Source organism: Megalobrama amblycephala, linkage group LG24 (genome assembly GCF_018812025.1).
Source record: "Megalobrama amblycephala isolate DHTTF-2021 linkage group LG24, ASM1881202v1, whole genome shotgun sequence".
Taxonomy (NCBI): domain Eukaryota; kingdom Metazoa; phylum Chordata; class Actinopteri; order Cypriniformes; family Xenocyprididae; genus Megalobrama; species Megalobrama amblycephala.
The window spans coordinates 2,528,646-2,545,501 of record NC_063067.1 but is presented as its reverse complement, the minus strand read 5'-3'; the positions used below and the strand labels follow the sequence as shown (position 1 = coordinate 2,545,501).

At 41.2% G+C, this 16,856-nt stretch overlaps 1 protein-coding gene and 1 long non-coding RNA gene across 5 annotated transcripts in view; one reads left to right on the top strand and one right to left on the bottom strand.

The window, feature by feature from the left end:
• LOC125260279 overlaps window positions 1-16,856 on the top strand; it is a 46,086-nt gene that overhangs the window by 19,714 nt on the left and 9,516 nt on the right. For all 3 annotated transcript variants that reach the window (XM_048178564.1, XM_048178562.1, XM_048178561.1), the window contains one exon: window positions 2,915-3,025. In XM_048178564.1, coding sequence (XP_048034521.1) covers window positions 2,915-3,025 — 111 coding nt within the window. The remainder of the gene's footprint in view (window positions 1-2,914; window positions 3,026-16,856) is intronic.
• LOC125260341 lies at window positions 6,124-11,228 on the bottom strand. Of its 2 annotated transcripts, XR_007183004.1 has the most exons (4): window positions 11,095-11,228; window positions 10,140-10,482; window positions 8,791-8,870; window positions 6,124-6,213 (listed from the first exon to the last, which is right to left on the bottom strand). It is a non-coding gene; the product is annotated as an uncharacterized LOC125260341 (long non-coding RNA). The 2 variants fall into 2 exon arrangements; XR_007183003.1 differs by lacking the exon at window positions 8,791-8,870 and having other exon boundaries at window positions 11,095-11,218.

Genomic DNA, 16,856 nt, shown 5'->3' with positions numbered 1-16,856 from the left:
GCTGGACCAGACGTGGGCCAGCGCATTCCTGTCCTTAAAAAAAGAAGATTGGGCAGTGATAGTTGTTTTCTGAGGCGAAGAGGTCGACCTCTGCCCTCCCGAAGATCTCCCAAATTCTGAGAATCGTATGGGGGTGGAGTGTCCACTCGTCTGAGAAGACATTGCTCCGAGATAGCATGTCTGCTCCCAGGTTGTTTGCCCAGTATGTGTGATGCTTTTAGCGATCGCAGTCTGGGCAGAGCCCAATCCAAGAGCTGCTTTGCCAGTGCACAAATGCATCTGGATGAAAGCCCGCCCTGGTGATTTACGTAGAACATCACTGTCATGCTGTCCGATTGAACCAAGAGGTGGTGTCCCTTCAGGACCTGCAGAAACAAGTGAAGGGCCTAACACACTGCTAGCCTTTCCAGGCAGTTGATGTGTAGATGGCTTTCTTTGCTCAACCATGAGCCAAAGGCTGGTATGCCCTTGCACAGAGCGCCCCAACCCATGTTGGACGCATCTGTCGAGACCACCATCATCCTGGACACCACCCCTAGGAAAACCTCACGGCTGAACCACAGAGGGTCCTTCCAGGGGTTCAGAGCTGTTAGACAGGCCTGATTCACCCGAAGACCCGAAGGTCTAGCCAGTGCTGCAGAGGCCACATTTGCAGGGGGCCAATGCTGTAGAACTGGGGAGGTGGAAGCCATCAACCCTAGCATCCTCTGGAAAAGCTTCAGAGGAAAAGGGTTCTGGTCGTGATAGAAGCCACAAGCTGCTGAATGGCCAGAGCATGCTCTGGCGAGACTGTTGCCCTCATTTGGGCTGAGTCGAAAACAGCTCCCATAAACAATATACATTGGCTGGGGAGCAGTGAGCTCTTGGCGAAATTGACCCAGAGTCCCAGGCACTCCAAGTGGCTGAGGAGCATGGATCTATTGAAAGCTAGCTCATCCTGAGACTGGGCCAATATAAGCCAGTCGTCGAGGAAATTCAGAAAACAGATTTCCCATCTGTCTCAGCGGTGCCGGCAAGTAACGCATTTGGAATTCAGCATGTACCACAACAATGTTTTTAGAAGAATATATTCCATGAGTCTCACCTGATAGCTAGGGGAGCTAGTCATGGTATAGAGCTGTCAGTGGAGCATTCTGGCTGAGCACTGTCAGTATGGTAACACTGGAAAATACCTTGGTGCAGGAAAAGTGAGACACACGGAACAGACCGGAAGTGCTCACTTAATCCTGTTCACTTGGCCCTGTAACCTCTTGATTCTCATCTCAGTAGAGTGGGAAAAATTGAGGAAAAACAAGGGAAGGAGCCGCTTTCTAGAAAAAGCGTTCAGTGAATGCAGCAAGGTGAACGTGGCTTGCGGGGGCAGAGTCAGCAAGCGACATGCAGACGTCTAGCATAATCATAAACGTTAGAGAGCATATGTCATGTTCAGTTGAGCGTAAATGAGCATTGAGCTCGCTCTCTCAGTGAGAGTGTTTTTTGCAGGGGTGGGGCCAGCAAGCAACGCGCTGGGAGACTCCACATTTCACAACAAACGCCAAAGAGATATGCTCTTGTGCCCTCATAGTGAGAGCGCTCGCTCTCAATAAACGTGGCTTGCGGGGCGAAACCGGCAAGCGATGTGCTGAGGAACTCGGCAAACAACTCAGAAATATGCTCTTTCAAATGAATATATATCATGAGTCTCACTTGAGTCTGGGGAGAGCATGTCATACTCAGATGAGCGGTGTCAGAAGTGAGACCGCTCTTCCTTAATGAACGCGGCTTGCGGGGGCGGAGCCAGCAAGCGACATGCACAGAGGTGCAGCATAATACAGAGAGCATGTGTCATGTTCAGCTGAGCATAAATGAGCATTGAGCTCACTCTCTCAGTGAGAGCATTCATCCTCAATGAACGTGGCTTGCAAGGGCAGGGCCGGCAAGTGTACCATACCATAAGGTGTACCATAAAGCCTACATGATCAAATGTTGGTAATGCATATGTAACTGTCTGTACTTTAATTATTTGCCAAACGACAGTAATTTTCTTTTAAGCAGATCTACAGCAGCTTTTGCACCTTCACTCTGTTGTAACGTATCGTCATCATTGTCCTGGATTCATATTTTGTCTCACCTGACTCAACTCAAACCCAAAACAATGGCTTTTACAGGTGATCGTGAAGGCATCAACAGGTAAATGAAGGCTACTTTCAATAAATTGTCAAACAAGGAATATTACAAACACTGATGATAAACAGTATAAGCTAAGACTATTAAATAGCATTCCCAAATTAGTTTCTTATAATACCATAAAGAGCCTGGATTGTTCTGTTATGAAGTTACAGCATGAAGCGTTGGTATTGACCCATCCTTCAGAAACAACTTTTTCACAAATCCAGCATTGTTCTGATCCTCATTGGTGAAGCAGTCATGCGTAAAATGATTTGCGCAAATATATAAAATTTTTCTGCAATTCTCTGGCACATTTTCTTCAAAAATGAAATTCACCCACGGTGTCCTCAGTGGCTCAGATGCTAGGAGTCTATGGAGACTCGTATATTCGTTGGTATATCCAACAACAGAATATTTGTAATGTTTTTTTGGCGCAGACATTGTAAACCTCTAGCTAGTGGATACAGCGAATAAACAGAAATGGCTGACTCTGTGCTTCTCACTCAGGGGTGTGTCTATGCTAAAAGGGCAGATCGTCACCAGTCATGGGAGGGGTTTCCCTACTTGTATTTTTTTGTTTGACACTCCATGACCCACCAAAAAGGTTACAACCCACCAGTTGAGAAACACTGCATTACTGAGTGAATAGCCTTCCTTTAGAACATGTTTTCTGGCTTCTTGCACTTTGGGCCACAACTTGGCACAAGCTTTGTGATCTTTCTTCAAGAAGTGTTACTTGAACTGAATCTTCCTCTTTTTTTTGCAGAATCTTACCTCCAATGACTGTTTCATTACTTCATCTCGAACCGTACACATTCCAAACTGGATGATTATTGGTCTGGGTGTCCTGTTGATCATCCTGCTTAAACAATATACTGTGAGTATGAGTGTTTGTGTGTGTGTGTGTGTGTGTGTGTGTGTGTGTGTGTGTGTGTAAGTGCATTGGATTAAGAGTGTGGTTTTGTGCTTGTGTCTTCAGCTGCTTCTTGAATGATATGATGGCCACAGCAGTTCAGGTGGAGCTTTAAATAAATAAAGGATTTAAATAGATTTAGGGGAATAAAACAAATTAAGAAAGTTTCAATACAATATGGCTTACTATAATGTAAATGATGTCTCTTATTGAAATATGTAGTAGAAAACTCATGAAAGATTTACATTATTTAGAAAAGCCATGACATTCGGAGGTAACACTTTAGATTACAGCCCGGGAAGTACTGCGTAATTACAACAAATTTACAGCGTAACTTTCAATAATTATAGTGTAACTATACAGTAAGTATGTGTAAGTATAGGGGAACAATATGTGAAGTATTGGGAATAAAGGGGTAACAACCAGGAAAAATAACAAATTATTCATACTTTTAATATTTTATAACTAAGGGGTACTTATGACATATAACTAAGGGGTAAATATGACATTACGGGCCGTAAATTAAAGTGGAGCTTGTTACACTCTTGTTTCATGTAGTTAAAGGGTAAGTATGACATTACGGGACGTAAATTGAAGTGGAGCTTGTTACACTCTTGTTTCATGTAGTTACAGGGTAAGTAATTAATAATAAATAAATAAAAACGCAAACAGTCATATCACTTGGAAAACTTTATTTGAAAAACAACTTATTTCAAAACAGATTTAAAGTTACAACACTTCTTATTTGTTTCTCTTGCTTGGCTTCCTCCTCCTCTTGTTCCTCTTTTTCTTTCTTTCCACTGATGAAACTTAAGAGGGAATCCCATTTGCTATTCTGTATTTAAAAAATACAGAACACCCGGAAATGTGCTCACCGTTTACTCATCTTTTCCCCTCATGCCATCTGAGATGTATACGACTTTCCTTCTTAAGATGAACACAAAAAGGATTTTAGGAAAAAAATAAATCATCTGGGAACGCTTTATAATGCAAGCTCACGTGTTCCTAAAAGTCGAAGCATCCCAGATAGCAAAATTGATATGGCCCAGATCTGGCGCAAATTTGACACTTTCCTTTGGCCCACTTTTGGCAGGAATGATGGCACTTGGGCGGTCCGCTCCTGTTTTCCAGATTTGGACCACAAGCAAGCCACAGTAATGCCGCATGTCAGCCATGAACAAAATGAATGAAGCAGAACTGGCCCACATCTGGGCAACAGTTCATTTTGATTCTGGCCCAGATCCAACAACCTTGCTGTTGCCCAGATGTGGGCCAGTTCTGCTATATTTGTTTTGTTTATGGCTGACATGCGGCATTGGTATGGCTTGCTTGTGGCCCAGATCTGCCGCAAGTTTGACACTTTTCATTTGGCTGACTTTTGGCAGGAATGATGGCACTTGGGCGGTCCGCTCCCGTTTTCCAGATTAGGGCCACAAGCAAGCCACAGTAATGCCGCATGTCAGCCATAAACAAAACGAATGAAGCAGAACTGGCCCACATCTGGGCAACAGTTCATTTTGATTCTGGCCCAGATCCAACACTTTGCTGTTACCCAGATGTGGGCCAATTCTGCTTTATTCGATTTGCTTATGGCTGACAAGCGGCATTGGTATGGATTGCTTGTGGCCCAAATCTGGCCAACAGGAGTGGACCGCCCAAGTGCCATCATTCCATGCGGTATGTGGGCCAGAGCAAGGTGTTGGATCTGGGCCAGAATTAAAATGAACTGTTTGCCAGATGTGGGCCAGTTCTGCTTCATTTGTTTTGTTCATGGCTGACATGCGGCATAACTGTGGCTTGCTTGTGGCCCTAATCTGGCAAACAGGAGCGGACCGCCCAAGTGCCATCATTCCTGCCAAATGTGGGCCACATGAAAGTGTCAAGTGTGCGCCAGATCCAACCCCTTTGCTCTGGCCCACAGACCACATGGAATGATGGCACTTAGGCGGTCCACTCCTGTTGGCCAGATTTGGGCCACAAGCAAGCCATACCAATGCCGCATATCAGCCATAAGCAATACGAATAAAGCAGAACTGGCCCTAATCTGGGCAACAGTTCATTTTAATTCTGGCCCAGATCCAACACCTTGCTCTGGCCCAAATACTGCGTTGAATGATGGCATGATGAGCGGTCCACTCCTGTTTTCAAGATCTGGGCCACAATCAAGCCTTAGAAATGCCGTAAGCCAATAACAAACCAAATAATAAACCAGAACTGACCCTAATGTGGGCCACAGTAGATTTTTATTTTAATCCTAGTGGATTAAAATAAAAATCCTCATGTGGTCCACATGCTGCCTAGAATGGTGACATTTTGGCAACGCATTACTGTTTACCAGATCAGGCTATTTCAAAAGTCAAGTCACCTTTAATTTAACACTTTATAGACTGTTTCAAAGCAGCTTTACAGGTATAAACAGGATAATGATTCAATTATTCCAGTTCAATTCTGCTGTAAAGCAGCTCTAAAAAAAATAGTGTCATTGTTCAGCTGAAGTCAGTATAGTTTTAATTCAGTTCTGTTCAATAGCTGTATATATTTAATCAATTATGAAATCAGTTCAATTCTTTATAAAGCAGCTCTGCAGAAAACAGTGATGTCATCGTCCAGCTCAGTTCAGTTCTCATATGATAGTGTCAGTGCAATCAAATCAATATTATTGCTGAATATTAAGTGTCCCAAACTTAGCAAGCCAAAGGCAACAGGGGTAAGGAACCCAAAATCCATCAGGTTACAAAAATGGAGAAGAAAAAAAAACCTTGGGAGAAACCAGGCTCAGTCAGGGACCAATTCTCCTCTGGCCAATGAACGAACATGGTGTGATATGATTCAGGCAGCAACACAAGTCAGATTGTGGATTGGTATAATTTAGAATATTTCATATGGTTCCATCAGTTTGAAGATCAAAATACAACACGCCGGCATAGAGTTGAAGCTGGCCGTAGGGGTCTGTGCAGAGGACTTGTCTGGTTCTTGTGGTCTTTGCTGAGGATCTTTGCCGATGGCTGTCAACGAAGTCCTCACAGGGGATCTGTCTGGCTTGTCTAGTTGACATGGTCTTCTTTGACATTTAGGCTTGCGTTGTGGTCATGCCAAGATGCAGGTCCAGCATCTGATCTGGATTTGGAGGGGATCCAGCTGACTATGGTAACCTCGGGATAAGGAAGAGACAGACAAAATGTTGACTGAGTTTTGAACTCACAACAAAACTCCCATTATAATCAACAAACCTCTTACTTACATTGTGTTTGCACTGTTAGTTACGATGAACGTATTTGTTAGTGAGCAGAATTCGAGTTTCAATGATGAGATCACTGCTTACACACTAAACATGACTGTGATCAGCGACAATGCTCATTCAAAGTTGCAACCTTTCATGCCACTATCTAAATATAATGCAATAGATCTAAATGTAATGTTATAATCAAGTTTTTAATAATACATATTATTATGTAATAATGTCACAGTTAATCTCTAAATTAAAAACAACATAAAGAAACAACATAAAGAGTATATTTTAAATACTTTTTAATGGCATGTTTTTATGAAATAAAGACAGTCTCACTGAAACTAAAGCCGCGTTCGTGCACCGTCTGCATGACGTAATGTTCGTCATCTGGAGGGCTCACGGACGTCTGCATACCTCGTCCGTGTGCAGGCCAAATTTCGAGACTGTGTGGACGGTGCATGTGCAACAGCGCATGCGCAAGCTGTACGGAAGAGTCCACTAGGTGGCAAGATGCACAGCACAGTGTGCAGTTGTCGAAGAAGTGTGTGGAAAGAGCAATTCAAAAACAAGAGTAAACTTAGAAGCTTATCTATCTCCATCGATTTTGATCTTTGTTCTCTTGGTGTAACTTCGGAACTATGTTGCAATGGTGGATGCACTATTTTTCTTCTCTAATCCCCGTTGATGGCACGATTCGTGAATTAAATTGTACTGCACGTGCTGAACTCGGTCATCCACGCACATCTGTATCACATCTGTGAGTATACTTTGAAAGATGTGCGGACAAGACTGCACGTGAGATGCTTCTGGCCGCGGAAAGTGAAGTATACCCGGGTCTTAATACAGCTACTGATGTCCACTTTCTCACAACTCATTTACTTTTCATTTAAGACTTCAAGTCGTCATGAAATCAAAATTGACCTTACTTACTTTGTTAGTGCATATTACTAGTCTTGTGGTGAACAATTAATCCGTGCAAGTTAATACACAGAAAAAACTTGTTTGTCGTGGTAATTTTTAATCAAAATCTGAAATGTTACTTCCGGTCAGGAATGGTGTTCCTTCTCTGATAACATCAGTATGATGGCTTAGGATGAAAACATGTAAACCACTCCCCTCCAACCCTTAGTCTGCTATGAGCGAGAGACGGAGAGGAGGAGCGTTAAATTAAAACTCTGCCCTCTATTCAATATTCTGTTTCGCTTGGAAATATGTCACAACACTGGAGAAAAGACGTTTGCACTTCCGGTTCACGGGGACTTTAACTCATTCAAGGCTGCTCCAATGATGATATTTAACAAAACGGACATTTTTGACATTATCGTGTGTGTTATTGTTTCTTCAAGCATGACAGAGAACTCGATACTGGTGGGCCGTCCATGCTCACTATACTGGTGCACGTCTTTCTGTGCGTCGTGTGTGTGACAGGACATTCACAGACAGTGCGTTCTCTTTTTCTCTTTTGGTGCGCTTAAATGGTTTAAAAGCATTCGCAGAAATAAGAGCGTAATCATATATTGCTAGCCAAAGGATGAAACAAAAAAAAACGTATGCTGCATTAACTGTGTTAAATATTTTAATGCGTTAAACTGGAAAAATGAATCGCATGCATTGACGTTGACAGCACTAAGTATTTTAGTTGATTTATTCTTTCCAAGCTGATTTGTGGCACATGGAGAGGCAACAGCAATATACGGCTATTTGATTTGCGCTCATTTCATTCATAGAGTTTACATTCATTCACTTAACACACTCATTATTGCATAGTGATTTTGGAGGATTAAGCATAATATCATTATATCATTATCCAGCAAACATGAGGAGTAACTGTGTCAGCCTCAGCAAAATATTATTTGGCAGAATTATTAGTTATATATTTTGAAGCCATTATCTGTGTCTTTTTGGATCAGGTATTTGGCTTCGGGCACACCCCTAATGGAAAGTCATGGAAACCAACAGTGTGTGCTTTAATGAAGGCAAGTGCATTAATGTAGAATGGTAATTAAATTGACTGGAACTACCTGTGCATTAATAGCAAAACTCTAAGTTTATCTGCTTTAAGAACAGTGGCGTTACCTCGCTAGTGAGAAATGTCATGTAGCTTTCAAGTTGCTAGTTCAGTTTTTACTGATAAAAATAGAGCAGTGCTGACAACAGGTTTATGTGCAAGTGTGTGTCCAGGTGTGTGTCCATTAGGGGTGGGGAAAAATAATGACTCTTAGGGTGCTTTCACATTAGCACTTTTGGTGCACACCCGGGTTCGATTGACGTCAGAGTTCGGTACGTTTGGATGATGTGAACACTGTCTTCTGAACTCGGGTGCGCACCCGCGAACCGTACCCGAGTCCGCTTAAAAAGGGTGGTCTGGGGTGCGGTTCAAGTGAACTCAGGTACAGTTCGCTTCTGATTTGAGTGCAAACGTACCAAATTGCGGAAGTGTACCGCTATTAATGCCGTATTATTTGATAAAAATGTGTGTCTGTGTGTGTGTTTCACTCACTTTCCCAACGAGCGTGACTGACGTGCTGCAAACAGAGAGCTGTAGCATAACTTTTCTCATTTCTGCTCGCCTTCAGCATTCTACATTCGTGGGAGATAGAGGCAAGTTCCATTAAGAACAAAACCAACGGTTCAAAAACAAAAATAGTGAGGAGAGCAACGTTATGCATTTTGCTGCCTTCTCCTGTGCCATCGTTATTAAGCAACGTAGTAAACAGCTGCTGGTTTGATGACGCAAACGAACCGCGGTTCGGACCCAAATAATATAATGTGAACACAGTCCAGTGGGTGCAGGGAGAGGGGGGAGCAATTGAACTCGGGTTCGGTCCAGGCAATCGAACCAAGTGTGAAAGCACCCTTAGATGCATTTTAAAAAACAACCTGTTTAACACGAAATACTATTCTTCTCATTTGTTTTACTATATTTATGGTCTACAAAATAAATAAAGGAATAAATTAAGACAGTTAGGATAGCCTACCGTTATCAGCATGTTATGCTGAAATTTGTCTCTTGAGAAAAGTTTGCACTTTGCTTTTTGTGTGATATACATTGGCTCACTTTCTTGGTTTAAAACGGAAAGATTTCCCAATATTATGACGTAACCATTTTGGCTTACAAGGGGCCCTGCAGGTTTGCGCTACGGCACTGTGTGTGAGTGAAGAACAAAGCACACGGACAGTGCTTACATCTACTGTGTTTATGTGAACACTCACCAGTGCAGGCATTTTGACACGGTGTATTTGACCAATTAGACGCGCAACTGAAAACAGAGGCTTCAATGCTTGTCCGTGTTACACTCGGAGCACGCGCATAGAAACATCCTGCCAGTATTGAATTTTATTTTTAATATCAAGAATGTCCTGCTCTTTACTTTCTCATTCATTCATGTTTCTTTATTAATAATGCCAATAGCCCTGCCCACTGAAAGCTGCGTGGACTTTCACACAAATACGAATATGACATAAAGGTCTATGCAGTAAACGAAAGTAACCAGTGAAATGTTTCGAAATGTCCCTTGGCACAGCAGATCATCAGTTTTAATAAAAGCATATGTTTAAGTTCAGTCACTATTTTACATACTTTAACATTTTCGCGGATGTTCAACAAATCATTCTTTTCGCCAATACCACAAACAAGCTGCAGCCGCATGAATCTGATGAGTGCAGGAGCTCTTGGTTACCATAGAAACGGTGCGGTGATGACGGTAATGGCCTCAACATCACGGTAGGCATCTCATTACTGCGGTATTGCGGTTATCGTCACAGCTCTAATTCAAGCATTCAATAGCCTCGTAGTATAATACAAATTATTACACACATAGAGCAAAATAGACAGTGTAACGGACTTACAGGTTTCTTAGACAGTCCATCTTCATTCCTCTTTTTCTCTTCTCACTCTGTCTCACATGCAAGTTGAAGTCATCTTTTGATGCAGGATTCTTCTTAATCTGTTGCTGTGAGCCTGATGTTTCTGACAAGTAATAAAACTAGTTAGTGCAGTATAATGTACAATGAATACATAGATGAATGTCCAATTGAATTATAGTCATAATTTTTATTTTACTGTTATGCCATAATGAAACATAAGTAAAAACACTTGTCTACAGTACCGTGCTGAACCGACTGCAGGTTGGTAGACAGTGACTGAAAGGGAATTCAGGCTGGTCAATACTGGTTTTTACAGCAGGAGGATCTACATTGAGGAGACAGACAGTGTATCACTTCAGTGTTATTGACCACTGGATTTACAGTTTAACCGGGCTACATGCTGCCTTCATGGGACTTAATTGTAGATCAGATCATGTTACTTGAGTAAAACCAAACTAACGTTAACTGAATGCCGTCACGTGATGTGAATGAACGAAAAAGACTCGGTTCAAAAGACTCGGAGGTGAACTAATCAACGTTATTCACGAGATATTACATAAAATAGTTAAAAACAATGAACTAATCAGTCTTGATCTACTGGCCGTAGCAAAGTATCATAAGAAAAATGTAAACAGCGCGAACATAGCAAATTACTATGTCACGGTCACTTAATCATTGTAGCCTACACAAACTTCAAATCATTCAGCCCATTTCTCTACACAAACATTCATATTTAAAAAAAAATCCTGAAAATCCAGAGATAGCAAAAGTTGAAATGACTAACTTATCTTTAAATAGCCTTATGTTTGCTTGCTAACGATTTAAGTTATCATTAGCTAACTTTAATATCACATTAATACTCCAATCAAATATAACGAAGCAATCGCCAACAACATAAAGACATTGTTTAAATCCATTACTTTTAATAAAATCTTACCTTGACTTTAATTTTGTGCAGTTTTCAACCGTCAATTCTCTCCAGCCGATCCTCTCTGCTGTTCCGCCTTTTGCGCGCCTACTTTTAAATTTAAAGGGCCGGAAATAGGAAAATTCGAACCAGTTTGAACTCTGATTAAAAAAAGATTATTATCTCTAACAAAGTTAGCTGAAGCCTATAACATGATAATAATAATAATAAAATGTTTGAAAAGTTAATAGCCTAATATCAATAGCCTCATTTAATAATATGAAAGGCTATTTTTATTCATAAAAAAAGTCATTTATAAATGTAAATGTCAATATTCAGTTAAAATGTAAGACAAATTAATTATTTTGTATTAATGTTTGTTTTGTAATGTTTTATTTATTTATTAGTTTATTCATTCATTAATTTATGTACTTATTACAATATCAGGGTCACTTAAGCAGTTTATAAAATGACACTGCCTGCTTACATTGTTAATCCTGCATTTCATTCAACCAATCATATTTGAGTGACAAGTTTACAGTTTATGTCAAGTTTATGCATACAACCAGGGTTTTGTGCTGGTTATCATTTCTTACTTTAAGGATAATGGGTTGGGTTAGGTTTAGGGGTAGCGTTAGGACTAACTTGTAGGGATCTTGTTACCAGATCAACAAAACATGGACAGTGGAATATGTCCTGCTTGAAACCATGGCAAAGATTTTTAACATACAGCAGCTCATGTCTCTCTACCAAACATATGTTCCAAGACCATAAAAAGAGTTCACTAATTTTAACTATGTTGTACACGTTTCTCAATCAGACACTTTACTTACAGTACATGTACAGCATAACTGACTGTAAGAGCTTTAATAGTGCACGTCTGTGTTTCTGCTCTACAGTACAGACACACACACACGCTGTGTTTTCATGTTTTATGGGGACTTTCCATAGACATAATGGTTTTTATACTGTACAAACTGCATAACCTATCCCTCTACGTTAAACCTACCCATCACAGAAAACTTTCTACAATTTACATTTTCCAAAAACATAATTTCTTATTACCCCCTCTCCCCCATATATTGTATACCCCCCTCCCCTAGCCCTAAACCTACCCACCACACAAAACATGTTTTGAATTAAAAAAAAAAAGTTTAGTATGTTTTTAGGCCATTTGGTTTATGATGACAAGGGAAGTGTCCTCATAAACCATGTTTACATTGTAATGCATATGTCATTACAGACATTTGTGTACTCATAAACCACATATACCTGTACACACAAACACACACACACAAACACACCAATAAAGTTATGTTAAAAAAACTGAAATATCTGCCTTCTCCAGATTAGCCTGTACAATTAAGTGTTGCATCCTATATCAAATATCCCTGAAAAGTATTAATGCTATATTTTCAGTTTCATTTTTAGCTATACATCTAAATTAACCAGTTTTTAAAGGTGCTCCTTCCAAAGCCAGAAGTGGCCTTGTTTTTTATGATATTTAGAGCATATTTGCTGTGTCAACTGTACCGTATATTTACCAACATTGGCCCTAATTGTTATTAACTATTAACATGCTTACTGTTCCATTTTGAGCTTACATCCTGGTTGGCCAGTGCTGACTGTGCCATACATATGCCAAATGTGGTCCAAAGTTGGAGTAATGGAGTACAGTTGGAGTTCACATTCAGAATCGCCAATGATTACACTCCGTCATCTTTGCCAAAACTGGTCCAGATATGTTTTCGGATATATGGGCCACATTTGCTGCATTATATGTGGGCCAGTTTAGGCTTACACCCTGGTTAGCCAGTGCTGACTGTGCCGTACATTTGCCAAATGTGGTCCAAAGTTGGAACAATGTATCTGGGCCATTTTTATTTTGCCATTTGTGGGCCACTTTAGGTTCACATTCAGAATCGCCAAGAATTACTTTCCACATCTTTGCCAAAACTGGCCCAGATATGTTTTAAGATAACTGGGCAACATTTACTGCATTATATGTGGACCAGTTTAGGCTTACACCCTGGTTAGCTAGTGCTGACTGTGCCGTACATTTGCCAAATTTGGTCCAAAGTTGAAGTAATGTATCTGGGCCATCTTTGTTATGCCATGTGTGGGCCACTTTAGGTTCACATTCAGAATCGCCAGGGATTACTTTCCACATCTTTGCCAAAACTGGCCCAGATGTGTTTTAAGATAACTGGGCCACATTATTTGTGGGCCAGTTTAGGCTCACACCCTGGTTAGCCAGTGCTGACTGCGCCGTACATTTGCCAAATGTGGTCCAAAGTTGAAGTAATGTATCTGGGCCATATTTGTTATGCCATGTGTGGGCCACTTTAGGTTCACATTCAGAATCGCCAGTGATTACTGTTCCAAAAGTTTGCCAAAACTGGCCCAGATAAGTTTTAAGATAACTGGGCCACATTTGCTGCATTATATGTGGGTCAGTTTAGGCTTACACCCTGGTTAGCCAGTGCTGACTGTGCCGTACATTTGCCAAATGTGGTCCAAAGTTGGAACAATGTATCTGGGCCATTTTTATTTTGCCATGTATGGGCCACTTTAGGTTCACATTCAGAATTGCCAGTGACTACTGTCACACAATTTTGCCAAAACTGGCCCAGATAAGTTTTAAGATAACTGGGCCACATTTGCTGCATTATATGTGGGCCAGTTTAGGCTTACACCCTGGTTAGCCAGTGCTGACTGTGCCGTACATTTTCCAAATGTGGTCCAAAGTTGGAGTAATGTATTCGGCCCATTTTTGTTATGCCATGTGTGGGCCACTTTAGGTTCACATTCAGAATTGCCAGTGATTACTTTCCACATCTTTGCCAAAACTGGCCCAGTTGTGTTTTAAGATAACTGGGCCACCTTTGCTGCATTATATGTGGGCCAGTTTAGGCTTACAGCCTGGTTAGCCAGTGCTGACTGTGCCACACATTTGCCAAATGTGGTCCAAATTTGGAATAATGCATCTGGGCCATTTTTGTTTTACCATGTGTGGGCCACTTTAGGTTCACATTCAGAATCGCCAGTGATTACACTCCGTCATGTTTGCCAAAACTGGCCCAGTTGTGTTTTAAGATAACTGGGCCACATTTGCTGCATTATATGTGGGCCAGTTTAGGCTTACAGCCTGGTTAGCCAGTGCTGACTGTGCCGTACATTTGCCAAATGTGGTCCAAAGTTGGAGTAATGTATTCGGCCCATTTTTGTTATGCCATGTGTGGGCCACTTTAGGTTCACATTCAGAATTGCCAGTGATTACTTTCCACATCTTTGCCAAACCTGGCCCAGTTGTGTTTTAAGATAACTGGGCCACCTTTGCTGCATTATATGTGGGCCAGTTTAGGCTTACACCCTGGTTAGCCAGTGCTGACTGTGCCGTACATTTGCCAAATGTGGTCCAAATTTTGAATAATCTATCCGGGCCATTCTTTTTATGCCATTTGTGGGCCACTTTAGGTTCACATTCAGATTTGCTGGTGATTACTGTCCCAAAAGTTTGCCAAAACTGGCCCAGATATGTTTTAAGATAACTGGGCCACATTTGCTGCATTATATGTGGGCCAGTTTAGGCTTACAGCCTGGTTAGCCAGTGCTGACTGTGCCATACATTTGCCAAATGTGGTCCAAATTTGGAATAATGTATCTGGGCCATTTTTGTTTTGCCATGTGTGGGCCACTTTAGGTTCACATTCAGAATTGCCAGGGATTACTTTCCACATCTTTGCCAAAACTGGCCCAGTTGTGTTTTAAGATAACTGGGCCACCTTTGCTGCATTATATGTGGGCCAGTTTAGGCTTACACCCTGGTTAGCCAGTGCTGACTGTGCCGTACATTTGCCAAATGTGGTCCAAAGTTGGAATAATCTATCCGGGCCATACGTTTTATGCCATTTGTGGGCCACTTTAGGTTCACATTCAGATTTGCCGGTGATTACTGTCCCAAAAGTTTGCCAAAACTGGCCCAGATATGTTTTAAGATAACTGGGCCACATTTGCTGCATTATATGTGGACCAGTTTAGGCTCACACCCTGGTTAGCCAATGCTGACTGTGCCGTACATTTGCCAAATGTGGTCCAAAGTTGGAGTAATGTATTCGGCCCATTTTTGTTATGCCATGTGTGGGCCACTTTAGGTTCACATTCAGAATTGCCAGTGATTACTTTCCACATCTTTGCCAAAACTGGCCCAGTTGTGTTTTAAGATAACTGGGCCACATTTGCTGCAGCATATGTGGGCCACATTTGGTTTAAAGCCAGATTAGCCATTGTTGATTGTGCCACATTTTTGCCAAAGATGGCCCACATTTGGTTTGTGATATTTGGGCCATATTCATTATTTATCACATGGGCCACTTCAGGCTCACATTCAGATTACACATTGCCGTAAGTGCCACATCTTTGCCTAAAAAGGCCCACATGTGATTTGAAATATTTGGGCCATATTTGCCATGTTACATGTGGGCCACTTAAGGCTCACATACATTTTGTCCGGGCCATAAGAAGGCCTGCAGTGCCGCATCATTGCCTGCAGTGGCCCACATCCGTTTGCTATCTGGGATCAAACAGCACAAACAGCAATAACTACAGTAATCCATACGACCCTAATGGATAAATCGATGTCTTCTGAAGTGAAACGATACGTATTTGTAAGAAAAATACCAAATATTTGAATATTTTTAAAACTTTCGACCAGCTGTCTTCTGCGCGTGCATGCGAGGGTTGAGAGTTCATGCTTGCCGTAACTTGAAGCGTGACGTAGGCGTACCGAGAAACTCACGCAGATGTTGGATGCCGTCAGTTTTTTTTTTTAAATTATTTTTTTTAGTAATGCTCACAACAAAATACACAGAATAACAGATAATGAGAATGAGAAACAAACAAGACAGGATAACAGAGACGGCAGTTCTCGCGCGAGTTTCACACGAATCTCCCGCGAGAACGTCATGAAAGCTTCACGTTGCTCATTTCAATGTGCTTCATCGAACGCGAAGTAGACTCTCATGCAGGCGCTGGTGACAGTTGGTCGGAAGCGAAAAGATGAATAGCCTAAACCATGAGAAAATTTCGGGGGTGTACTGTATTTTCTTATAATACAGAATAGCGATGGGATTCCTTCTTAAGATTCATCAGCTGAGAAACAAGAGCAGGTGGAAGCCAAGCGAGAAACAACAACAACCAAAAAACGGACAAAACTTCTTACTTTCTGTCAGGACTTTAGAGTTTGAAATGAAAAGTTGATTTAAAAAAATGAATAATAAGTGTTGTAGACCTGTTTTTAATAAAGTTGTTTTTCAAATAAAGGTTTCGGAGTCAGTGATATCAGATTGTTTGCATTTTATTAATCACTTACCCTGTAACTACATGAAATAAGAGGGTAACAAGCACCGCTTTAATTTACGGCCCGTAATGTCATACTTACCCTTAGTTATATGTCATAAGTACCCCTTAGATATAAAATATTTACAGTATAAATAATTTGTTATTTTTCCTGGTTGTTACCCCTTTATTCCCAATACTTTACATATTGTTCCCCTATACTTACACATACTTACTGTATAGTTACACTATAATTATTGAAAGTTATGCTGTAAATTCGTTGTAATTACGCAGTACTTTCCGGGCTGTAATCTAAAGCGTTACCCATTTGGATAATGGGGGGCGCCATTTTGTTTAGGTGCACAGTGTGTTCTATGTTGATGACGTCAAATGGCTGCACTTGGTGAGCTACTGACACTACCCTGTTGCTATTTTTATCGCAACAACAACTTCAC